This window comes from Beta vulgaris, chromosome 6, assembly GCF_026745355.1.
Source record: "Beta vulgaris subsp. vulgaris cultivar EL10 chromosome 6, EL10.2, whole genome shotgun sequence".
Lineage (NCBI taxonomy): Eukaryota > Viridiplantae > Streptophyta > Magnoliopsida > Caryophyllales > Amaranthaceae > Beta > Beta vulgaris.
The window spans coordinates 57,317,019-57,344,292 of NC_079207.1; the positions used below are offsets into that span (position 1 = coordinate 57,317,019).

At 35.2% G+C, this 27,274-nt stretch overlaps 1 protein-coding gene across 2 annotated transcripts; it reads left to right on the top strand.

Moving 5' to 3' along the window:
* Window positions 1-1,148: 1,148 nt before the first annotated feature.
* LOC104897210 (mRNA export factor GLE1) lies at window positions 1,149-26,961 on the top strand. Of its 2 annotated transcripts, none has more exons than XR_007270346.2 (15): window positions 1,149-1,523; window positions 1,607-1,786; window positions 1,885-2,049; window positions 3,239-3,359; window positions 13,627-13,775; window positions 14,017-14,185; window positions 15,536-15,734; window positions 17,337-17,446; window positions 18,946-19,016; window positions 22,878-22,959; window positions 23,760-23,843; window positions 24,458-24,541; window positions 24,841-24,932; window positions 25,073-25,195; window positions 26,010-26,151. XR_007270346.2 is itself a non-coding variant. In XM_048637480.2 (15 exons), coding segments are annotated over exons 1-15 (1,956 nt in total). In that variant the 5' UTR covers window positions 1,152-1,521; the 3' UTR covers window positions 26,295-26,961. The 2 variants fall into 2 exon arrangements, 1 of the variants encoding a protein (XP_048493437.1); XM_048637480.2 differs by having other exon boundaries at window positions 1,152-1,523; window positions 24,841-24,972; window positions 26,010-26,961.
* Window positions 26,962-27,274: the final 313 nt, after the last annotated feature.

Sequence of the window (27,274 nt, forward strand, 5' to 3'; positions counted from 1 at the left end):
TGAATTGAAATTATTGTCTTATTGATTGCCTCATTGCCATGAGATTAATTGAGACTCTCAAGTTTCAACTTTGTTGGGTGAATTTGTTATTGTTATTGAAGTTTAATTTGGATTTTGGGTGTTGTTATTGGTTATTGAAGAGAACTTTCTTGAATTGAATTATTCATCATTAGAAATTAGAAATTTAGAGTATAATTTAGTGATGTCAAATACAATTTAGTGATGTTGAATTGAATTTGTGAATGAAGGATGAAAGAGTGTTTTCCTCAATGACTTATGTGAAGAACAAGTTGCGTAATAGCATGGGTGATCAACTATTGAATGATAGTTTAGTCACCTTTCTTGAGAGAGATCTTTTTGCAAGAGTTAGTGATGATGTATTAGAATGCTTGCAAAATATGAAAACTCGTAGAATGATTTTTTAGTTTCTTTTCTTGTAATTCAAGAAATTATTCTTGTATTTATCGGTTGTAATTCCGAACTTGAATTGATGTATTTTATTTTTAAGCAATTTAAATTGGTCTTTTTTTTTGTTTATGTCTCTTTAATTTTGAACCTACGTGGGTGAAATCCTGGATACGCCACTGCCTAGAAGCCTGACAAAAGAAATGCTAAAAGTGAGAGATTAGATGAAGATGCTCTATGATGCTTAGATGCATATGTTCTATGAGGAGAATATGATGCAGTGGTGGTCTCATAAGTAAAAGTAATTTCTCCTATCTTGAATCAGTCCAACTGAAGAAAAACAAAAACAGAAGACATACTCCTTGTTAGCAAACAATGTCCTAAATTCAGGTTACAAATTGGAGAAAAACAGATGTGATATATATATAAAGCTCCAAGTTGGATTGATTATAGTGATTTGTGACTCATCGTACACTTTTGGGAAGTTGTTAATGACGAATTGAATTGGCCTGATTGTAGAGAGGAGAACTAGCTTTCCTATTGAGTGTGTGCGCCTTCTTTATCTGGGCAGTTTTTCATATTTATTGCAGTTCATATTGTTGCTTGTAGTAAATTTAACTTTGCTTTCAACTATCAATGAAATTTAAGATTACTATTAAAGTTGCACTTTTAGTGAAATATTATTATATAACACCATACCTATAGTTCACCTCAATTGTCATTATGCTCAAGTTAACACACTTCCCTTACATGTTTATTATCTGGTTCATTCCTATGCGTTTAGCTATGGGAACTAGATTAGTAGAAGAGGATCTTTGTAAAGGTTTTCACGTTCACTTTCTCAATTTCTTCTCCATTTGCTAATACTCTTTTGCTCTTTACGTGCAGGGACTCTTGAGTATTTTGAGTGGCTGATAAGTAGAAGAGAAGCTTTGAAGTTCGAACTCCCTCTCTTTTCCTTCTCTAGCTCTCTTCCCCTTCTGTCTTCACACTTTCTCTCTCTTTACATCAATACTTTCAGAGTTCAGTCCTTCACCAGCAACTTGATTTCATTCTCTCTCATACTCTTCCACCAAAACTAGGGTTTCTATTACATTCATCTCGAATCCCTAAATTATGTAAGTTGTTAATTTCATGTTTTCATTTCCAATTATTCTCACAATTTTCTACTTCTTAACTTGTTTTATGCTTAAATCTGAAGGGGTGTTATCAAACTGGAGCTGCATCCTTCAAAAATTGTAAACGGGTTATCAATCGACCCGAACCCTAATTGGAGCTTCAATGATCTTTTATCGGAGTTGAATTCGTTGGAGTCTAATCTTTACAATAATGCTTCTAATTCTCCTTTAGTTCCTACAGCATTCATTAAATCAGCATCTCGGTAATCTTTTCTTTCTTGCTGTACTAATCATACTAGCTAAAATGCGCTATATCTATTTGTTTACTTATTCTTGTTTGTGTGTTATTATTGCTTTATAGAGGAATTTCTAGGATTGGGAGAAGAGAGAAGAATGTGGAAAGTCAGAAGGCGTTTGTGATGCGAGTGGATGATGATTTGATGAGTGATTCCGACGCCGAGGATGGAATTGAGGATAGAAGCTTGGTGCCAGCAACTCGTTTTGATTGCAATGATATTTTTCTCAGGTATTGTAATAATTGTATCCAAATTACATATATAGTACAACGTATTTGTGCTCGTGTTCGTCGATTATGTTTATTAGTTGGCATTTAGATGAATAATTCATTTATGTCATGGATATAAATTCAATCTTTGGTATTCTACCTTTTTTGTTAATTAATTTGGAGCCTACTCTAGAGTGAATGTCTTTCCAGTAGCAGGAATTATATGCTCCTAAGTCCTAACAACGATTGTCACTTTATTTTAGCGAGTAAAAATCAAGAAAATGAATAATATGTATAAGCTTTTTAAGCAAAGTGACAATTGGAGATGGATGGGATAAACTGAGGCAATTGTTGAAATAGTAACAAGGGAATTAAGATTTTAATGTTACTTTGCAGTTTGCATAAGAATATATATTAATGTCTTCTTTGGACACTGCGAACATAAAATGGCAATTTTTCTCATGCTGCAGTATTATCTTCACCATCTACATGGTTGAATTACATTTTGGATATTTTAATCATATTCTCATGTCTATTGTCTTGCATGTGCTAGAGATCTTTTTGAACAGTATGTCTGTCTGAAGCATATGATGATAAATTTACGTGTGACGTTAGAAAGAATAGGGGACAGCTTTTGAAGTTGATAGTGTGAACAATAGGAAATAATACATTTGACTTGGATGGAGGAGAGTTGGGGATTATGCTTTAAATTTGGTTGGTCGCATGTGAGCTTTATCTATATGGAACATGGAATTAAAACTCTCCCGTTCCATTACAGCGGCCGTTCTGTAACGGATTTTGGATATGCCGTTCTGCGAAATTCCATTACGGAACGCCATAATAAATATCACATACTTCTCGCCGCGTTGTCTGTTCCGTAACGCGAACTCGCCACTTTAGAATGTTTTTATCCCCATTACGTCCTCTCTTCCAAACATTGGCCAAAATATTTTATGATTTAACTATATAGCTGATGAAGCATGATTTTAATAGATTTGATTACATTATGTTGTAATAATGCTTAATAAACTAAAACAATGCAAATAAGGTTAGAACATATAAATATGAATTTTATAAAAAAATTCACGCCGTGTTGGCCGCGAAACATTCTATTTCTCCATTACAAGCCATTCCCGCGAATTCGACCGCGATCGAGTTTCTTTCCCCTGATATGTAATCTATACTAAAAAACAGTGAATATTTTTTCCAGTGAAAGTGATGATTCAGATGGCGAAAATATGCAGCGATTGCAAGTTACTGTCATGGATCCAATTGGAGTGGTAGAAGGTGCATTCCATGAGATAGAACATGAATACCAGCTTGGCGTCAAGGTCTGTTATTTTTTGCTTATACTTGATATGTCTACTGCTGTTCTAGACCATGACTGGTTTTTTTCTCTTGGAATTGTGCTAGAATATAGTTTCAAGTTTGACACAAGTTTTAACGATATCACAAGTTCTCTAACGTCAATTAATGTTTCTCTGAAATTTACTTTATTCCTGGGTAGTGTCTGTTAACCACGTCACTTTGTTTTATCGTCATATATTTAAAAAACCTTTGGAATCTCCAATTAGGATGTTCTTAATTTCTCACACCCTACATTTATGGAACTAGCGTTATTGGAGCTGTTGCCTTCTACATTTCTAGCTCCCCTAATTTGTGTCTCTACCAATTGTATGGATTGGAAGTTATATGTAGTAGAAGGCTTTATATAAGAATTTCTGGAAGCACATCTGACACATTTGAAAATGTTAGCTAAGGATTTTTTTTCCTTTCTTTTTTCTTTTGCGACTTTATTAATCTCAAACAGATATAACAACTCAAAAGAACTGGTGCACATTTTTGAATCAACAAAACGAAACCAAGCGTGATTGATTGAAAGAAATAGTAAATAGTTAAATACACTCTTTGGGGGTACTTTTGATGATATTTGAACATACAATCCTTTACAAGAGCTCGTGTATAAGTAAAATGGAAGACAACACTACCAAAAAGAATAGTGCAATTAAAAAATAGTAAATATGTGACTGTGTGTTGGAATAAAAAGAATAAGAGAATAAAAATTAAAAAAAGGGAAGAAAGATGACACAGAAAGAGATATTTATCTCAATTCTCACGTAGTCACGTGAGAGTTGAGACGTGAGAAAAAAGAAGAGAGAGAAAAGAAGAGGAAGAATCAGATCGACAAAGAGGGAAAGAGAGCACTAATCTGCTTCAGCGACTGCTGCCGGTGGCTGTTACCTGAAGCAGCCACGGTATGTCAACAATATTGCTTGTCGTGACCGACGAAGTAGGGGACATCATTTACCTCCCACACGCAATTAGGGTTTTCTTTAAAATTAGGGTTTCCATTTCTTTAATGCAATTACTTGAGGGGTTTGCGTCGAATTAGAGTACAAAGAACCCGAGTAAGATTTAATTTGAGAAATTTAAGTCAGTTTTGTGCTTTTGTTCTCATATTTCCTTCTCTTCCTCGCGTTTTTACACAAAGCGACCAAGAAAACGTTCTAGAACGATGCGAATCCGTCTGCCGGCCGATTTTGGTGTGAATTTCCTTGCACCGTTCTAGAACGGGTTTTCTCGAAACGGCAACTCTCAAACCCGTTACAAAGCGCCCGTTCTAGAACGGAACAACCAAGTTTTTCTTCCCTGGTTCCTACGCTAGCTCCTGGTGTTTCACCAAAGCTAAATCTCACTAACTCTTGTTGTCTGCGGAATCCTCCGATTGGAGCACAATTGAAATATTATCCATACTCCGTGTAGACCTTAGCCCTAAAATTATCCACTCATGCTTTGGTATTTTTGCTTTTAATTTGGAGTCCCATGTATCCTAGATGTACTCCTTGTGTCCCAAAATAAAACTCTTCAAGAAACTTAGGCTTTCCTTTACGCTATGTGTAATAAGTGGCACAAAAGCCACAAGTACTTGTAATCTTCTAATGAAAGCAGGGATTAAAAACTCAGCCCGTTCCGTTACAAAATAGCAGTTCTGTAACGGATTTCAGACCCACCGTTCCGAGAAACGCCGGGAGTTGGAATTTACACCAAACTCGCCGCGATACCGTTCTGTAACGGTGGAACGCCGTTCTGTAACGGGTTTTATATAAGAATGCCCGTTATTTCTGAAAAAAGTTAAAGGAAGAAGAAGAAGCGAAAGAGGGAGAATTAGGAAGGAGAAACCTTAGATCTAGAAATTGACGACAAGATCCATCACAAGAAGAAATTAATTTATGGGGCTTTTACTTGTGGGATGGAGGCGAGCCGAATCACGTTGAATCTTCTGCCGGTTGTCGTCTCCGGCGACAGCAATCGAAGATGGGACACGGGGCTTTTCTCTCATCTAAGACTTGCTGACTTTTTACATGGTACCATGTAAACCAAAAACTGAAGCAATGCTTTATTTAAAAAGTGGTAGTACAATTGTACTTTTTTTATATTTAAAAAGTAGCAGTGCAGCTGTACCACAGTATAATTAAGAGTAGTAGACGGTACACCTCTTCTCTTCCTCTTTCAAACAGTGAACAACTATATACAGTAAAGTGTAAACCATTGGGTTTTTTTTCATTTTACTTTTTGTTAGTATAAACCTTTGAACTTCAAACTATATTAATAAATTTAAAATATATTTGTAAATATCCATAATAGTGCATTTATAATACTATTAGACACAATTTAAAGAAAAAAACATAAAACAAAATTAAATTGCCACTTATGTGAATTTTTCCAAAAAATTCACGTCGCGACGGCCGCGAAACGTTCTATTTGGCCGTTATGGGACATTCCCGCAAAAATGCAACCGTTACCGCGAACGCGTTTTTTTTCTATGAATGAAAGTTAGTCTCATCTTTGTATAGCAAAGTTCCATAATAGGGGAACAAAAAGCAAAACCATAACAGTAAAAAAAAGGCGTGAAAAAGGAAAAAAACAAAAGTAAAATGAAAAGCACAAAAAGAATAAAAAGTTCAACAAAAGAGGTAAATTTGTGGATGCCTTCCACGCTTAGTATTACTTTCACCAGAGTTTCAAGTAAAGTGGAGCATAAGGCCTTTGTGTATTAAAGGAAGGTGGACTAGCATTTGGACCTCTATGCCTTTTGAAGACTTAGAATAGCTAGGAGTGTCTCTAATGAGCTAGTAAAATTCCTAAGAAAATGTCCTAATCGCAATTTTGATAGTCTTTTTCTCTACCTTAACTCGTGAACACACTTGGAATGAATATCTTAATAAATTGCTCTTTGTTCTTTGGTTGCGAACTACTTCTTTATTAGTTGACTTAGGCCATACCTTGAAAAGTGCGTTAGTTTCCATAACACTTTATATTGTGTCTTTTACTTTTTTTTTTCATATTTCCCTTCGCAACTTGATTGCTTGAGGACAAGCAATTGAAGTCATGTCAGTGATGCTCACACTATTCCAAAAATGAGCCTCTATTCATATACTCTAGAGTCAAAGAGAGGTAACCAGATAACTCATTATAAAGCGTCATTGTTGTGCAAGCAAACCATGTTTAGTGCTTTTACTGTAACAAAATCTAAAAGTTCTTTTATTTTTGTAAATATGGAAATGGTCGACATGCAACAATACGACAAAAGCAATTGAATTATTTACAAGATAAAGGTGAGAGGAGTTCCCAATGAATGTATTGTTGTTGAATCATCATTTGAAGGATCAAAGAGATAAGAAATTATTAGTTTGAAAGAAACAAGTAATTATCATCATTAACAATCTAGTGGTCTTGATGGGACAACTTGAATACATACCAAAAAGCATAAATCACCACCACACCACCACCAATTTTCCTATTTCCTCAATACGACTACCCCTTCAAAGCTTCATACCCCCTAATATCCACCATCACCCGTCATGCATACATTCAAGCACTTAATTGAAGTAAAATAAACGCACCCCCAAGATTTGCATATGTATTTAGGGCTGTGCAAATACCAAGGTCGGACTAGATTATGGACTGTTCCTCAATACGACTACCCCTTCAAAGCTTCATACCCCCTAATATCCACCATCACCCGTCATGCATACATTCAAGCACTTAATTGAAGTAAAATAAACGCACCCCCAAGATTTGCATATGTATTTAGGGCTGTGCAAATACCAAGGTCGGACTAGATTATGGACTGGACCGCAATATGGATTGGACCAGAGATTCCGGTCCTCAGTTCAAAAAAAAAAAAAATGATTTCGGTTATCCGGTTTGGTCCAAACCCGGAAAATTCCGGTTCCGACCGGTTGGAACCGAATTTCTATTATTTTAGTAAAAAAAAATTTATAGGCTAAAAAATGTTCAATAAGGTAGAAAATTAGAAAGTTAAAGACGAACCTTAGGATTATTGTTAAGAAAATTATGGGAAAATTTCATAAAACTACCTTTTATAATCAAAAAAATTTAAAAAACTACCTTTTAAAAATTTTATTTCACAAAACTACCTTATATAACAAATTTGTTTCAATATACTACCATTTTAATATAAATAGGGTTTAATCACTAATAATTGAGTCACCGTAAATTGTTTTTCTTTCTTCCACTCTCGTTTCTCTCTTCTTTTCTCGCTACCCCATTGGCAGCAACACCTACAACGACTGTTATTAATTAAGTAGTATTAAATATAAATGTTAAATGGCAGTATATTGAAAGGAATTTGTACATAAGGTAGTTTTTTGAAAGAAAATTTTTAAAAGGTAGTTTTTTGAATGAAGTTGTTTATAAAAGGTAGTTTTTGAAATTTTCCCTAAAATTATTAATCTTTGATGTATTCAGTTTATAAATATGTAAAATAAAAAAGATTTTTTTTAAAAGTATAAATTCCGATCCAATAGGTCAAAGACCGGAGCGGAAAATTCCGGGCCGGTACGGTCCAAAAAAATACCAGATTCCGGTTTGGCCAATTCCTGTACAACCCGGTCCTGGATTGGTGCACACCCCTATATCCATTAATGAGGAAAAAGAGGGGAAGGGCAATGACTAGACCGTGGGTCTAGTTCATCTGTGGGTGAAGATCGCCGTAGTTGCCATAAGGAGGCATCAGATGAGTGTCCCAACCGCCGAAGTATCCCAGGGTACCCATAATAAGGGGGTGGGGGAATACAACTACTATTACCACCACCACCGTCACGGGGGGTGGCACATAAGGGTAGTTGGGATCACCAATCGGGTTTGTGCCACTGGGTTCCTTATAAACATAGGGTGGATAACGGTGGGGGTGGTAGGGGTAGGTGGGTTGGTTGTTTTGCCAACAGGGGACCAACCCATGTTGAGGGGGCCAATGGGGGTAGTTCATGTATGGTGCAAAATCACCTCTTTCTACATGGTAATTGTAGATTTGGTTGGTTTGTATCATCATATCATCATGGTCACTCCGCATGTCCTCCGTCATAGAAAGGATATGATTTTGCGTGAGAGAGAGGGAGGTGGTAGCATGTTTAAGATCAATAGAGGAAGAGGAGGAAGATTGGGGTTACCTACTAGGGAGACCATGGGGAGGGGAACAATATGCTCCACACGGGGAGGGGGATTCTCATTTTCGGGCTCACTAGCTACATTCCAAACATTATCTGCTTCCCGATCAATAATGGTGGTGAGCCTTACATGCCAACTCCCACGCTAGGGTAAGACGTATCCACCGCAATGCATCAAGGTTGCGGAAAGAATTACTATCTACGGCCTTGAGTTGTTTTAGGTGCTCCCCAAAACCCTTGCAGATAGCTATCAAAGATATCATGCCACCTGTGTTTATGTGCCCCTTATAGAGTTCCCCTTTTTCTTTAATCTCCACACACCTTTCTAGGAAATTGAAACTGGAGTTTAACATTTCCCCTAAACGAGTGAGGTCTCGGTTTCCATATAAATACAACAAGGTCTTCCTTAGTCATTTTACTAAGCTCTTGCTTAGTATAGACGCGCCGAAGCGATAATGGTCGAGAAGGTAGTGGTCGAGGATTGAGAGTTGGATGAGCGGGAAATGGGCCTCCAAAAGGCATATTGGTTGTAATTGGGGAAGTTTTAAAGGTGATGGTGGTAAATCCTCGCCTCCGAGGGCCAACCAAAAACCCATGTAACTCCACTAGGGTCATGCAAAATTTAGTGTTAAAAAGTTGGATTGTTAATGATGATAATTACTTGTTTTTTTTTTTGAACTAATAATTTCTTATCTCTTTGAATGTGATATAGTTGGTTAGTTGCATGTAGAGCATTTACATATTTATCAAAATAAATAAATAATAGATTTATTTTAGTAAAAGCACTAAACATGGTTTGCTTGCCCAAGAATGACGCTTAATAATGAGTTATGTGGTTTCCTCTCTTCGACTCTAGAGTATATGAATAGAGACTCATTGGAAGAGTGTGAGCATGGGTTAAGTCATTTAGGAATTGCCTAATCTTGATTGTGTTAGAGTATACCGAATGAAGCTAATGAATGCTCAATTGCACGTCTAGTATTGAATTTTGACTAAGTTGCTCATGCTTGGATATTTTTATTTCCAATTTGCGATCTCCGTGTATCCCTAGATGTAATCCTTGTGTCCCAAAAAAGAAATTTTAGGCTTTACTTTACATTATGTGTAATAAGTGGTACAAAAGCCAAAAGTGCTTGTAATCTTCGAGTGAAAGTCAATCTCATCTTTGTATAGCAAAAAACCATAATAAGGGAACAAAAAGCAAAATAAAAAAGACGTGAAAAAGGAAAAAAAAAAAGTGAAAAATGAAAAGCACAAAAAGAATAAAAAAGTAAAATAAAAGAGGTCAATTTGTGGATGACTCCCATGCTTAGTATTACTTTTGCCACGGTTTCAAGTATAGTTGAGTCTAAAGCCTAATTGTGTATTTAGGGAAGGTGGACTAGCATTTGGAGCTTCTATGCCTTTAGAAAAGCCATTGTTTTTTGAATAGCTAGGAGTGTCTCTAATGAGCTAGTAAAAGGCCTAAGAAAGTATCCTAATTGCAATCTTGATTATTCTTTTTCTTTACCTTACCCTTGGATACACTTGGAATGGATGTCTTGAAAAATTGCTCTTTGTTTTTTTGGTTGCGAACCACTTCTTTATTAGTTGACTTCAGCAAAACCATGAAAAATGCTTTAGTTTTTGATAAATCTTTATAAAGTGTTTTCAATTGCACGTCTAGTCTTGAATTTTGACTAAGTTGCTCATGCTTGGGTATATTTGTGTCCAATTTGCGTTCTCCATGTATCCAAAAAAGAAATTTAGGCTTTACTTTACATTATGTGTAATAAGTGGCACAAAAGCCAAAAGTGCTTGTAATCTTCTAGTGAAAGTAAATCTCATCTTTGTATAGCAAAGACCCATAATAAGGGAACAAAAAGCAAAACCAAAAAGACGTGAAAATGGAAAAAAAAGTGAAAAATGAAAAGCACAAAAAGAATAAAAAAGTTAAAAAAAGAGGTGAGTTTCTGGATGCCTCCCATGTTTAGTATTTAAGTTGAAGAGTCGTTTTGAATTATTTGATTTATTGGATCTTGAATTTTGATAAACTTCTTTTTGGTTCTGAGCAATTCATGGAAAAATGAATTTATGTAAAGAATGAATCGGGGAAAAACCTATGACTGTACCAACTTCCAGAAAAGACCTCATGATAGTCAAGATGGGCCCTCAACTTTTGCCAAGGTTTCAAGTATAGTTGAGTCTAAAGCCTAATTGTGTATTTACGGAAGGTGGACTAGCATTTGGAGCTTCTATGCCTATAGAAGAACCATTGTTTTTTTGAATAGCTAGGAGTGTCTATAATGAGCTAGTAAAAGGCCTAGGAAAGTATCCTAATTGCAATCTTGATTATTGTTTTTCTCTACCATAACCGGTGGATACACTTGGAATGAATTTGTCTTGAAAAATTGCTTTTTGTTTTTTTGTTTCGAACCACTTCTTTATTAGTTTACTTCGGCAAAACCGTGAAAAGTGCTTTAGTTTTTGATAAATCTTTATAAAGTGTTTTCAATTGCACGTCTAGTCTTGAATTTTGACTAAGTTGCTCATGCTTGGTATATTTGTGTCCAATTTGTGATCTCCATGTATCCAAAAAAGAAATTTAGGCTTTACTTTACATTATGTGTAATAAGTGGCACAAAAGCCAAAAGTGCTTGTAATCTTCTAGTGAAAGTAAATCTCATCTTTGTATAGCAAAGACCCATAATAAGGGAACAAAAAGCAAAACCAAAAAGACGTGAAAAAGGAAAAAATAAAGTGAAAAAATGAAAAGCACAAAAAGAATAAAAAAGTTAATAAAAGTGGTGAGTTTGTGGATGCCTCTCATGTTTAGTATTTAAGTTGAAGAGTCGTTTTATATTATTTGATTTATTAGATCTTGAATTTTGATGAACTTCTTTTTGGTTTTGAGCAATTCATGGAAAAATGAATTCATGTAAAGAATGATTCGAGGAAAAACCTATGACTGTACCAACTTCCAGAAAAGACCTCATGATAGTCAATATGGGCCCTCAACTTTTGCCACGGTTTCAAGTATGGTTGAGTCTAAAGCCTAGTTGTGTATTTACAGAAGGTGGACTAGCATTTGGAGCTTCTATGCCTTTAGAAGAACCATTGTTTTTTTGAATAGCTAGGAGTGTCTATAATGAGCTAGTAAAAGGCCTAAGAAAGTATCCTAATTGGAATCTTGATTATTCTTTTTCTCTACCTTAACCGGTGGATACACTTGAAATGAATTTGTCTTGAAAAATTGCTTTTTGTTCTTTTGTTGCGAACCACTTCTTTATTAGTTGACTTCGGCAAAACCGTGAACAATGCTTTAGTTTTTGATAACTCTTTATAAAGTGTTTTCAATTGCACGTCTCGTCTTGAATTTTGACTAAGTTGCTCATGCTTGGGTATTTTTGTTTCCCATTTGCAATCTCCGTGTATCCTTAGATGTAATCCTTGTGTCCGAAAAAAGAAATTTAGGCTTTACTTTACATTATGTGTAATAAGTGGCACAAAAGCCAAAAGTGCTTGTAATTTTCTAGTGAAAGTCAATCTCATCTTTGTATAGCAAAGACCCATAATAAGGGAAAAAAAAGCAAAACCAAAAAGACGTGAAAAAGGAACAAAAAAAAAGTGAAAAATGAAAAGCACAAAAAGAGTAAAAAAGTTAATAAAAGAGGTGAGCTTGTGGATGCCTCCCATGTTTAGTATTTAAGTTGAAGAGTCGTTTTGAATTATTTGATTTATTAGATCTTGAGTTTTGATGAACTTTTTGGTTTTGAGCAATTCATGGAAAAATGAATTCGTGTAAAGAATGAATCTAGGAAAAACCTATGACTTTAACAACTTCCAGAAAAGACCTCATGATAGTCAATATGGGCTCTCAACTTTTGCCACGGTTTCAAGTATAGTTGAGTCTAAAGCTTAATTGTGTATTTAGGGAAGGTGGACTAGCATTTGGAGCTTCTATGCCTTTAGAAGAGCCATTGTTTTTTGAATAGCTAGGAGTGTCTCTAATGAGCTAGTAAAAGATTTAAGAAAGTATCCTAATTGGAATCTTGATTTTTTTTTTCTCTACCTTAACCCGTGGATATACTTGGAATGAATTTGTCTTGAAAAATTGCTCTTTGTTCTTTGGTTCGAACCACTTCTTTATTAGTTGACTTCAGCAAAACGGTGAAAAGTGCTTTATTTTTTGATAACTCTTGATAATGTGTCTTTTACTTTATTTTTGCATATTTCCCTTGCCTTGTTGATTGCTTGAGGACAAACAATTGGCAAGCTTGGGGAAATTTTGATGAGTGAGAATTTAGTCTCACTCATGTATATATTTTGATAGTCTTTGCATGCTAGCATTGCATTTTTTGTGCATTTTCTCCCTCAATCATCTTCATTTCCATCCTCTATTAGTGCATGCTAGTATTTAGAATTTCTTAGCCTTTCCCCCTCCCCTTTGATCACTAACATCGAGTATACACTGAGACGAATCTAACGGTATCTCACTTGAGAACTAAGTCTGATTGCATTTGAATAAATATATGGTCAAAGTTTGTCAAATTTAACCATGAAAAATTATGTTGCAATACAAAAAGGACAGGGGAAGTATATTTCAACAATCCTATAATCCTTTTTCAATGATTAAACAATTTTGTGGGGTTCATTTCGCATCCCATTTTGTTTTGAGGAAACATTAGCTTAGATAGTAAAAACAAGGTAGTTAAAATATGAGAAAAGAATAAGATAGTGAACACTGCCAGTGTCATATTATAAACTTTAATGAATATGTCGCCAAATGTCTCCAGCGTTTTCTTTTATACCTAAATGGCAGATTTGTGCAATGTTTTACAGCAATTAGGGAAATTGGCCAAGATTCATGTGCATAAGCCTAAATGACATTTATTGGAGAACTAAGCGAGCATTTTTTTTCTTGGTACTATGGGTGTCTTTTCATATATGAAATAAGAGTCAATTTCTGGAACTTCATAAAAATTGCATTAATCCATAAGAATTGGAAGTTAAACCTTGATGTAAGTGTCCTATTTTAGGGAAGTTATTCTCCAGGAGACATGTGAACTAGAATTAGTGATACTCTGTTGAAGGAAGGATTATGGTTTCTACTTTGGGGCAGAAATAATGTATTGATACTATCTGACAGGAAGAAATAAGGAACCAACTTGTCACATTGGAGACACAGTTGGTTGCTGAAAAGGAGAAGTCTACATCGGCCTACGTTCAAGTTGAGAAAAATAATGATGCTAGACGGCAAATGGACAGAAAGCTGGACTTGCATTACCAGCGCAAGATGTAAGATGTCACATAGTTTTATTTGCCTCGAGTGTTGTGGTTTTCATTCTTTTATTTCCAGGCTTTGGCATTGGCTGGATTCAAACCATCTCTGAGGTCAAATTTGGTTGAAGGCAACTCCCCCACTCCCCCGCCCCGAAATTATAGCTTTCACCCTATGTAATGTAGTACATGTTATTTATGTATGTTGACAAGCCTACTTAACTTTCTCTTGTTTGATCGTGTCTTGCAATCACTGCAGTGCTGAAGCTCTTGATAATCACTTGACAGCTATTCAAAGGGATCATGAACACAGAACTCAAATGGAAGAAAGAAGAATAAGAGATGACGCTGCACTTGAAGAAGCCAAAAGAAAAGAGAAGGCATTACAAGAAGAAAGAATTCGCCTACAGAAGGCAAAAGAAGAAGAGGTTTGTTGTAAACCTTACAATGTCATTCCAGCAAAAGACTTGAAAGGGGAATGGAATTTTCACCAAGTACCCCTAAGGTTTAATTTAGTCAACCATGTGCCCCCATGTTTTCAAATATTCACCAGGTACTTGGACGTTTGGCATAATGCAATAAATGCCTCTAATTCTGACTGTGCTTTACTTCTTTAATTCCTCCCCTAACTCCCATATCGTCTTATTCGCATTACCCTTGCCACCAATCTCTCTCTTCCCGACCTCTTTTGGTAAAGATTACCTTTTTCTCCACCATGTTGTTAGGTTTAGGGGCTTCATAAAATTATTTTCTAAAACATTGTGATACCTAGTAAATTTCGTGAAGCCTTGGGGTATATGGTGAAGAATGAAATTACCAAAGAAGTAAGAGAGTTAGAGGAGAATAGGGGGGAATTTAGGTAAGAGATTTTAAATTTTTTGATTTATCACAAATTCACATTTAGTGAGGTATTAGATTTGATCAGGAAGAATATTCTGATCTCCAGGGAATAGGATGGACCATCTTTATTTGTTTTTGGCTTCTAAATCCACAAAAGAAACATCCCCTTGCAGCTGCTATCGCTTTTATTTTAAATGTTGCAGATGTTGTTTTTTAGGCTTTCTAATGCTGATCCATGCATTACCTGGATTTTTCTTTTACGCGAGTTATACAGCACTCCTGGGATTCCTGCAAATGACATACACCCGATAACGTGATCAGTGAACTATTTTTGTCCATTGATTATGGGGAAGTTTTGTCCTTAGTTGTTGTATTCTCTGTTCTGAAAACAGTAGAATATTTTTTACCAAAAGTAAATGTTTCAAAGGACTTTATGATTTTTGTTTAGGCAGAGTGATTTTGGATCCCCATAATGTACTTCCTCCATTTAGTAGAACTTGCAAGTTGCAACATTGAAAAGTGCACAGTGACCAAGGAGATGAGAGAGAGAGATGGATAGATAGATAGATAGAGAGAGAGAGAGAGAGAGAGAGAGAGAGAGAGAGAGAGAGAGAGAGAGAGAGAGAGAGAGAGAGAGAGAGAGAGAGAGAGAGAGGAAAGCATATTTTACCAGTGGCAAGTAATAGAGAATTTCCTAAATGTGAAATGTTACAAATATTAAAAACCGGAGGAAGTATGTTTATTGTAGAATGGATACGGGAACCTAGTGCGCTACCTAGCTGGCCAGCTTTGGAATACTAGCCCAAAATTACACCTTATGCATGTACTATGTTGCCTTCTTCAGATCACAGCTTGCAGGATTTTAGCAAATTAGGCTGTGCTTCAATTGTTATACCATCTCTTATATTTAGTTTACTTGTTTTTCTGCTGTTGTGCAGGCTAGGCAGGAGGCTGCTAAAAAAGCTGAAGAGGCTGCACAGGAAGCTGAAAGATTGGCTAAAGAAGCTGCAGATAAATTGGTGAAGGAAAAATCTGGGAAGGATGCTATTCATGCAAAAACAGGCCCAGTTTCGGCTTTACCAAATGCACCATCAACTTCATCTACACCAAATGATTCAAAGGCAGTCAAGTCAGCAGGTATCAGACGTTTAGCATGATTAACAATTCTTTGTTGGTTGGGGTTAATTAATATACTCTCGTGCTATTGGATGCTTTAAATAACTTACGCATCTAGTTCGGTTAAGTTTTTCTTGTTCTGTGGGGGTAGCTAACTTGGATGCTAGATAAGTAGATAACACTTCTGCGTGACTTCTTGGGGATTGAATTGATGTACCCACCTGTTTAGTTTGTTGGAGTCATGTACTTTTCTTTTCCAATCTGATAAGCTTTACCTAGGATATGTATTTTAATTTTTCAAAAAGCATTTTGAAAATTTGCACTTGAAGTGTTAGCACAAGAGGCAAGTGCAAAATGTTAAGGTTAACATGATTGAATTTGATGCCACTTGAATAAGTTATACAGTTGAGATTGCGGGTATTATTTGCAATTTTACAGGCGACACAAGGGGAATAAATGATTCTGGTTACATATATCTTTGCCTTTTTGGCATTATGGATGACAATCACTTTTTGGCATTATGGATGACAATCACAAGGAGAATAAATGATTCTGCAGGGATTTTTGTCCGCGGCTTCTGTTTTCTAAATCCAGATCATATTTTTCACTATAAATACCCCATATCAATTGTATTTTTAGACGGACTTTTCATATAATACAACTCAAAATAAACATCAAAAACCTCTAATGTTCTTCAGTGTAAAACAACACATCTAAACACATTCAAACCACATTCAAACAATAATATTCATTCTTCCCTTTCCTTGTATCTTCATTTAAATTCTTCTTTCTTCAAGGCTAAAGATTGAATTCACCGGCGTCCTTATAGTCAGACCTAGGCAACAAAGGTATAAATTGCAAGGGTCGATTCCAATATATTTCCTATTATACTAGCAATCTACTTTTTATGATGTTGATCTTTATATTCATAAAGGAATAAATTTGTAAATATAGTTAATACATTCTTTCTAGTCTCAACTTTTTATAAATATTTTCATAATTATTCTTGTCTTGAATATTTTTATGCCTTTCTAATTGTAGTTGAATGATCACCCAAATCTCAATATATTATTTTTTTGCTAAAATCAGATGCCTTATAAGATAAATTGGACAACCGATATAGGTACCTATTACTCTTGTGATTTTAATTAAGTGATCACTAAACTTAGATCATATGTGTTAAAAACCAACCTTTAACATGTTTGTCTATCTATGCAATTAATCAATCTATGTGCATGTATTTGAATATTTCATTGAAAATTTAAGGAAATTCACCCCGAACTCAAGATCTTTTTTTTTGGTTTTATTGATTTTTCCTAAGAATTTATTGGCAACCCTCTTCAAATCAAAACATCATTAAAATTGTGTTGGCTAAAACATGATAATCACATGCCTACAATCTACTTTGTTGTCTTACTGTGATGCAAACTTGTTATTGAAAATTGTGTCAGCTTGCACATTGTTTATCGTTTAAGAGATTCATTAGACTGATCTTTTGACTCACTTCCATGACAGTGGCTTCCAATTTTGTGCGTCTAGTATGTGATGCTACAGTTGTTCCTTTGAAAACATCAGTCCCCTTAGTCTTCATCTAACCCAACTGAATGCTCATTCTGATTGTAGGCAACTTAATTAGGGCTGCAGAAAATGCTCTGAAGCTTGAGGCAAGAAGGATTCAGACTTACAAGGAGTTAGAGGATAGGAACCAATCAATCATCTATGGTTCTAACATGGTAATGCTGTACCCATGGGAATCTCTAACAGCTGAAAGTCAATTTCTCTTTGTTGTTCATATTTTGGTTCGTGTCCTTTTCCCCCTTTATGGGAAAGTTAATGAGGTAGCTTGAAGTTTTTGGCCGATTACATTAAAGTTTCTTAGTGGTTGTTTGGTTGAACACAGGAAGTAAAATTTCTAGGAAATCAAAAAGTTGTTTGGTTGATCATAGGAAGCATAGCATCTTATCGAAGGCCAATTAGATTTAAAGTTTCATACTGGTTGTTTGGTTGAACACAGGAAGTAGTATTTCCAGGATTTTGCTTTCATTGTGCTGCAAAAGTTGTTTGGTTGGTCATAGGAAGCATAACATCCAATCCAAGGCTCTACTTAGGAGGACATAGATAAGCAACTTCCTCCCGTGCTTTCTATATTTTTGCCAACTAAATAAGTTCATATTATGCTACTTCCTAGAGACATCTACTTCTCATGTGTTTTTATGTCAACAAAACAAGCCATAATGTTTTAATAACTATATAGAGGTATCCTATCATCTGAGCAGATTTGGTATTCTAATCTTTGATAAAACTACAAAAGACTATATGAGACTACCATTTTTATCACCCTTGTTAATTAGTTTTGGATGCCACAGATATCTCAAATTTTCGAGTCTAAATTTCCCCTGTTTTGGCCATAGGAAATTAATAGAGTTGCTGTGCTATATAATTTGAGAGGTGAACTGCTGTAAGTTGGGAAGGAGAGAACCTGAATGCTTGATTTTACTGTCTATAGGCATCAGAAATCTCCATACTTCTAGTAGTTTGATTTTAGGATACTTAAGCTAGTTATTTGATTTGGGAGATTCAAAGACGTTGACTTTATTATTTGCCAAAAAAAAAATCACTGGCTTTACTATAATTTTTTTTTTTCTGATTGAGGACATTTTGTCCCCCCTTCTTTGTTATCTTCTCTCAGCTATGAATAATTATAGATTTTTCTTATTTAGAAAAATCTATCACCTCAGTGTAAATCACACCTCACAGTACTTTAGTGAAATTTTCCCATTTTTGGGGTTCTTTTCATTGGTTAATTCTGACTTCTGAGTGCTTCTTTTGGAATACTGTGAAGTCAATGATGTATGTATGTTCATGAGTTGGTGAAAAGCTCTATTCTTTAGTCATCTCTTGTTAGATTTTTCTTATTTAGAAAAATCTATCACCTCAGTGTAAATCACACCTCATAGTACTTTAGTGAAATTTTCCCCATTATTTGGGTTCGTTTCATTGGTTAATTCTGACTTCTGAGTGCTTATTTTACTGTGAAGTCAATGATGTATGTATGTTCATGAGTTGGTGAAAAGCTCTATCCTTTAGTCATCTCTTGTGCGTGTGTTTATTGGATTGGAGGGACCAGGGGGGAGGGGTATTAAGGTCTTGATTATAAAATATTTCAAGTTTCTAAATTAGATACATGTTATCTACAATTTACAGAAACTAATTGATATGTGTCCCTGGACAGGACTTCCGCCCCAAAGAACGGGAAATCGTTAGGCAAATAAATCAAGTAACTTGTTCAATAAGCAGTGTAAGGTATATCTTTCTCTTCAAGTAATCCGTTTCTACTTTGGCATGCTCAAGTGATAGAAGGCACACAGATTTTACATGAGTTTTTTATTAGTTGTTAAGTAGTTAGTCAGATTAGCTGTCAGTGTTGAGCACCTATAGTGTCCAAGTGTTGGACTAAACCAATTTTATGTGAAATTGGTCCAAATGAACACCTGTAGTATCCAAACTTATTTTTGGAGTGTTAAGTGTTGAATACGGTACTTGAGCTGAAGTGAATGGGTCCATGAAACATAGTTGTAAGTTGTCTAATCCTACGCTCTAGGGTCTGTGGGATATTTGGTGGATTATGCTTTCAGTTACCTTGTTTTGATGTACTCCCTCCGTCCCTCAATAAACTTTATCTTTGCATTTTGCATGGAGATTAAGAGTAGTGGATAAAGAGAGAAAAAAGTAAAAGGAAGTGTAAAAATGGAGAGAAAAAAGTATCATATGTTTTTTTATGTCATAAAGTTCACTTGTAATAGCCCAATATATCCGGCAATTTAAAGATGCCTCTTCCTCTTTAGGACTTCGAGAGGGGACTTTCGAAACTCTAGTGGGCACTAAATGAAAGAAAAATTAATTTACTCTATTGTCTGTGATGTGGAAATGTCATAATTGAAGGTCATTGTCATTATAATATCAACTTTGCTGTCTTTTTTGCACAGATTAGAAGTGTTTAGTATAAGTAGACAGAAGACAAAGCAAATAAAGGAAAATTCTTTCCCATATAGCCTTCCAATAATGAACAAGTATCATTTACCGAGGAGATGATATCAATGAAGTTTATTTGGGGAACCTCAGTCCCCATAAAGGAAATATGAAGTTTATATGGATGTAAGGTGTATCTTGTTGTGTTGGATACAGATTTGTACCTTTGATTGAGCTTCAGTTAAGTGATTTAGGCTCTGTGTTTGGTTGGGTGGATTGGTGGAAATCATTTTCTGGGTCAAGAGTATGTCCAACTATACACAGCCTTAGTCTTAATTGGCTCCGTGAGTCGTCCCTTTCCCCCAAATTATCATTCTTGTCTCTGCTCTCTGATGACTGATCATATTTTTGCCAATGCCATGACGATTTTCAATCACAGTTTCAAAATTTCCACATTTATGAGAGTTCTTTCGTCATCTTGAAGATTGTGAAAGCCTTGAATTCTTTTTTTTTCTGATAGAAGCCATTTTCTTCCAACTTGCTATGTTTGGGTGCACCGAAGTATTTTACCTGTTCCCGTTTCTTCCCTTGAAACCCACTGGCAGGGCAGGCTAACATAACATCTGCCTAATTTAGGTTACAAATAGCTGTTGCATTGCATATTTTAAATCACACCATGACTTTTAGAGGTTATTAAGCTGCTGTATTAACCGTTATAACCCATTTATTAAATCTATTACGTGCATTGTAGTATTATGTAATGAACTGATATCTCAAAAGCAGTTTAAAGTTTTCCTCAAAAGAGAAAAAGCAGATGTAAAAAGAAGATTTTAAGAAAGAAAACGGATCTTTGATCAATAATCTGGAAAATCACAGTAAAATAATATAGTAACAAGCTTTCAGGAGGATTGTTTCTCTCCCAAGAATTAACGAAAACCTCTTCACAATATTTTCCATGCTTTCCCACTCCCTAATATATTCTATATATGGAGTTTCTTCCCTTCTAACTCGTAACTTATTCCTCAAGTTACCTTTAACTAACATACTTAAATGTCCCTTCCCCTTTGCATCAGTTCTGTGGATACTTTATATTATACTCCCTCTGTATTTTTTTATCTTTCTCACTTAGAATCTTGACACTATTCATACTTGGAGGGAATCTTTTAGATTTTTCTCAATATATAAGAAAAACTATAGTCATGTGGGGTCTTGTTTGATTCGTCTCAATGAGTACTTCGTTAATATGTAATTATTATAATTTTTACTAATATGTAATGAAAGATATTTAATATAGAATAAGTGCATTGGCAAACGTGCAAAGTCAAAGTAGGAAAGATAAAAAAATACAGAGGGAGTACTTGCTCCGTTTATTTTTAAGTGCGACACTTTGACTTTTGCACTATGCACACGTTTCACTTTAACCGTATTTTTTCACAAATATATAAAACAAAAAGATTAACATATAAAATGTTGTTGAACTTGTATCTATGAATATTTTCATAATATCAACTTCTCATAACTTTTACAAATACATAATTGGAGGTATTAATAGTCAAAGTTGTGCGTTGGCAAGCGTGAAAGTCAAACTGTTGCACTTATTTAGGAACGGAGGTTAGTATAACTTTCTAGAAACAATAGTGCCCTATTTTATTTAGATGCCCTACTCTCTGTGTCTTACTCTTACATCTCTTCATATTTAGGGATTAAATGAATATAAGGGAACTCCTTTTTTCTTATGTTTCCAAGCATCAATTGCACTTCCAGCCATTAGCCAATTTTGTTTTATGGGAAATTATATGGTGCAGTTTCTTACTATTAGAAACTTCGCAACTATTTTTGGACATTATAAGGAAAATTTGACAACTAATATGGGATGGAGAAAGTGTTTCCTCAATAGAACTCCCTCCTTTTCTTTTAGTCTACCCTTTGTACTTTTGCACTATTCATATACTCCACTTTGTCCATTGTCTGTGATTTATACTCATGTGGAATCTTATGAGATTCATCTCAATATAAATTTTCAGAATACCTTTTTTTTATTGATGATTAATAATAATGGTTAAAGTTTTTTGGCAAACATAAAAGTCCAATTGTGTATATTAAATAGAAACATAGGTAAAGGTTGGCCTAGTGGTTGTGAGGTCCTCCTTCCACCCCTGTGACAGGGTTCGATTCTCACCCCTTGCAATAAGGATCCCCAATTTCCCCTCTTCCTTGCAAGGGAATTCTCCTTACTTTTAAAAAAAGAGGTAGTTTTGATAAGAGATGTCTCTCAGGTGAATCATGAATGTTGTTAGGTGATGACAGTGATAGGACATGGCAGTGCAATTGTAATTTGAGAGGATGTTAGGCCATGGCAGTGCACTTGTAATTTGGAAAGATGTTAGATATAATAGAAAAGTAGGGGTTAGTAATGTGATGTTGAAGATGGTGGGAATTGGGATGTAGCATTTATTTTGTTCCCTAAAAAGTTTTGTTATAACTGATACAAATGACTTGTAATAACCCAATATATCCTGTCTTGCTAAGGACTCAGGTTTTGCTGGATAGTTTCCGTAGTTGAAATGAGCTTGAAGTCTGAAGATATGTTGTTAAACGAGATGGGTTTGGTAGGATGTGGTGTCTTTATGGTTTTCAAGTTTAGAACAGTGTCTAATGCTCTAGGTTGACCAAAGGTATGACTGGGTAGTTGACTACCTTTAGGCCTCCCAGGGGTCTGTAATGCCTATGACCTACGGCAGCATTCATACTGAATTGCTATTGCTGCAATAAAGCTGGCAATTACCATGTTTGCTGCATTTTGTTGATCAAATTATCATCTTGCATTGCCAGTTACAAATTGCGTTGCGGACTTGCGGTTGTATCATGGTAATGGTTTGCACATGCGAACATATATTTGTTAACTGTTGCGTGTAAGGTCATGATTGATATAGCATGATTCTTACACCGATCAACTCTGCAGTATTGACCTAGGGTCGGCCCGTATTATATCTGCTCTATACCGACCAGATGTTGGTGCAGCAAGTTGTAAAACGGTTATCTGACGGCTGATATATGCATGTTCATGTATTAGCCTATATTTCAAACCATGATTTGGAATGCCATCTTCTCTCTCGTTTAAATTTTCAAAATTATGTGTAATCGGTTTGTGGGATTAAATATATGGCCATGCTCTAAAGAATTTACTTTATGCAGATCAAAAGCGAATAACCTAGTGAATATATTCAACGATCGTGCTTTTCCTCAATCTGTTACTGTAGCAATATTTGCGAAGAAGGTACTGCCTAATATATAAGCTGTCATATAGTTTCTTTTAATCTTCACTACCCACCATAGTATTCTTTCCCTGCTCAATCATTTCCTTTATTTTTTTCAGAAAAATTCCTTGTGTTATAGACTATTGAATATAAATTATGTTTCTGATGCATAAGTTTGTGATACAAAAATGCGGCCACTTAATCTTCTTTATAGAACTTGTCCAATTTACTAACTAATTGTCTCAGTTCTTTTCACTTTTGGGGATTTGTCACTCAATGATCTACTCATGAAATAAAAAAATTCATATAGAATTGAATATTAAGATAAAAATGTTTCATGCCATTACATATTTCTGTGGAGTGTTGTTAATTGTTATGAATCCCCAATTAGCAATAGTGTGATAACGAGTCGAATGTCTTTGTTTGATTTTCTCTTCCGTAAAGTAACCTATACTGACAGACTGACAGTACTATAGGCGTTTGCTACTGCTCAATCAAACCGCAAGCACATCTACTGATAAATTCTCTTGAACATAAGTCAGAGAGATATCGAAACTTTGCATTTTTAACAGGCAGTTCAGGATTAGCTTGTTGAACTTGTTAAAAATTGTATACGAACAATTTTGTAGTATAACAATAGAACTTAACCTGCTCTAATAATGCAATAGTCTGTTCCCATTTGTAGGACTCAGTTTCTTGTATGTGGATGCTTTAATATGTATGTGAATCGACCAAATCTGGAAAATGTTTGATTGTCCTCCCACCTTCATCTAGTGCATATCCTATAGTGGTTTATTTATTTTTTTGGTTGATTGTACAGGTCATCTCTTATTTTGAAACGTCAGAGCAGAAGAATGGTTCTTATTTTGCATGTTGCCATGTAATCACTTATGTTAGTGCACAGGTACTGGTTGGTTTCTAATGCTTATGCTGAAATTTATATCCAGCTTTATCCGTGTAACTAATGCTATCATTCCTTAGAATGATTTGAGACCAAAAGTGACATGAGAGCAGAAAGGGGTGGAATTAAGTTATAAGTATCGACTTTGCTTTTGCTTATCTTGGCTCACCAAGAAAACGTGGCCTTAACTTCTTATAGAGATCTGTCTCTCTTGGCTTTTTTCCTTGTCAATTAAAATGCTTCTGTTAGAGAGGCTAGGTAAAGTTCTGCGGACCCTTCCGAAAAGGTAACTAGGTTTATATGGCCAGGCTTACAGCTGGGATGACAAAATGCGTCCAGGGCAACAAAATGGATATAAATTCCAAGCTGCTTAGTGGTTTTGGTTTTTCTCTTTACCTTGAAAATCTTATTTCAGGAAAAATTAAGTTCAGATAAGTTCCTGCAAGGGCTAGAAACGTTTATTTTCAGATAAGCTAAAGCTCAGACAATTACAGATTAGGCAAATTTGGGTGAAAAGATTAGTCACCAGGGTTGTTAAAGGTTTTAGGGGTTAAAACCTTTATTTATATTATGCAATTACTCTTGATTATTTCATGTATATACTGCTAATGACCCAGGTCCCAGCTGTCATGGAATGTCTTCTTGCAGAGTTTCACAGAGCTTGTATCTACACTGTTCCGAAACATATAATGAGATCAAAGGTATATCGAACTTAATGTTTGTGTTGTCACCTTTCATCTGAAACTGACTTCTTCTGTCTTGTCTTTGTTATTTCTAATGATATTGTTGTTTCTACAATACTTGGACCATTGTTCTCATTTGATTTAGACTCATTTAGATACAACCCTGCATCAATTGTGTGCATTGCTTGATTTTTTTGAGCCCAAGAATGGGCTTTTCCTTTATAATGTGTTTATTTTGTTTATCCGTCGTTAATTCTTAAGCAATGCAAGTTTCTGAAATTCAAATACTGATATCTTCTCTCTTTTGCATACATAAGTCTGCATTTGGAACAGAAGATAATTATTTCAAAGCCATAGGCTATAAGGAAGAAGATGGGGAGCTAGAGAAAACAGATAACTATCTGAAACGGTTAGGATCTGTGATGAAACTATATGGGGCTCTAGTCCAGGTTTTCATAGATTCCTTTCAAAGACTCCACAATTCATAAATGGTTTTTTTTGCAATTCTTTCACATCAAAACAAATAAACGTCATGTGTTTCTTGTGTAGACTGAAGCTGAAGGAGTTCAGAATATGCATGGATTGGAAGAAGGTTGGAGATGGCTTGCAAGGTTCTTAAATGCTATCCCACCCAATAAGTACACTGCTGTTGCTCTCGAAGCTTTCCTTGGAGTAAGTTGTCTTATGTTTAGAAGATTATAGCCCTCTCGTCAATAAATATTTGTCTAAATTCCATATAAGACCGTCCAAAACAGTAGGCCACTTTTAAAATGTATCAAGTTGAATTTTGAATTCTTAATCTTACCCTTAAAGATACCCCTTTACTCAAAAATCAATAGAATACTACTACAGTAGTATGGTGGAGGTTTAAAAATTCAAAAGGTGAAGGATGATTGTGGTATAAATTCAAAGAAATACTACTACAACAGTATGGTGGAGACTTAAGAATTGAAAGGTGAAGGATGATTGTGGTATTTATTTGGGACAAAGGGGAATATGTTTTTTATTGGGTTTTTCTACTTTGTACCCCTGTATTTCTCGAAAATCTACATTGTATCTCACCTTTTTTAGAGTCTCCATAGTGCCCTTGTGGTTGTGTAAGTGTCTCAATGAGGCCCATACTTTTAGGTGTTATTTAACATATTTTGTTCTTGAGATGTTTTAATTAATTAAGATGCTAAAGTGTTGAAAATTCAACTTTAATCAATTTCTTCCCACTTTGACAAAAAGTATGAAATAACTTCTTTTTTTTAAACCCTGTAATGAGATTAACGCATAAAACACTTCCCCAGTGATATCTATCAGTGAATAGATAACAATAGGAAACCATGGGGTGTACTGTGGAGATTTTGAAAAAGGTGCGGGTGCAATGTGGATTTATAACAAAACACGGGTAGAATGTAGACAAACCCTTCTTTTTAATTATTGTCGTCTTGCTGAATGCTGATGTAATATATCCTTTGTTTTCTTCCACCTATTTACCCAGATGGCAGGGTTTGCTCTCCACAGAAAATACAAATCTCAGTTTAGGAAGATACTGAGCTCCATATATAAGGAGTTTGTGCATACACTGAGATCCCGTGAAGACCCTAGGGTTAGTTCTGTGATAAGAATGCTCCAGGTTTACATAGAATCACAACAGTTTCTACAAGAGCCAGACGGATGGCAACTTCAGAGCACTCTTCTATCTCATACTTCTGTTCCGAATGCTGAGTACCAGCAAGAGCAATATAACCATAATACACCAAGACGTTTTACCTATCAAAGATAGTTGATAACATAGCTGCTTTAAACTTATTGGACAGATGATGCGTATACTTAAAATTTAATATCCAGAAGGCAACATGGTCTGCTCATGAGCTCATAAAAGATAAAAATCTGCTCTCTGCTGAATGTGGCTGTAACTTTATTAGGGTTATGAGACTCTTCTCAAAAATCCTACAATTAATTGATTATGATGTAAGATGAACATATTGTAGTTGTAGTTTACGTATGTTTTTGTTCTTATTGTTGTATATACCGAATCTTTAAACCCCCCCCACCCCCCAAAAAAAAAAAAAAAAAAAAAAAACTGATTCTTATGTAGTGCGATAAGCCATAGGCTGCCTGGTTTTCATAAGCAGAAATTGAGGATGGAGTTTTGCTGCTATAAGCAGGACTGCAGGAGACAAGATTATGTTGTGCCAATACCGGTATCTGAATGAGGATAAGCTAGAGGGGTCTGCTAAAAATTGTTGGTGCCAGAATATGATTTTGAGCTACCTCGTGCAGAAGCAGCGTTGCATCAGCAGGAGATTGTAGCTCAAATAGGTAGAGTTCTTTTTCTTTTTGGTTATGAAGCATATTCTGTAAGAAACTGATATCAATTTATTAAGGGGAAAAACGAAAAAGGATTATAGCTTAAACCTTCGATAATCAGAGCTCGCTTTCTGTTGTGTTATATCAGGTTTATAAGTACTGGGGGGAGGGGAAGTGTGTGTAATTGTACTCCTAAAGTCCTATTATAGATATCGAAGATTAAACCTTTTGCGAAAATTAGAACATGAAAAATGATGGAAGGGAAAAGGTTTAATTATTATTAACCTGAGGGGGATGTATACAGTGTATCAAATAAAAGCAACTTAGGTATAATTAGAAAAATATATGCTAAACTCAATATAATACTAAGAGATATTATCTCTAAGTTAACACTTTTACTTAGCTTTAAGAAATACTCCTAAATTTATTTTAACATTCTTGCTATTGTAACGA

What these genes read in the sequence shown, in the direction of transcription:
- LOC104897210 (XM_048637480.2), top strand. An exon ending in AATACCAGCTTGGCGTCAAG is followed by an intron (nt 3,360 to 13,626) that starts GTCTGTTATTTT and finishes ACTATCTGACAG; the next exon opens with GAAGAAATAAGGAACCAACT. An exon ending in AGAAGGCAAAAGAAGAAGAG is followed by an intron (nt 14,186 to 15,535) that starts GTTTGTTGTAAA and finishes GCTGTTGTGCAG; the next exon opens with GCTAGGCAGGAGGCTGCTAA.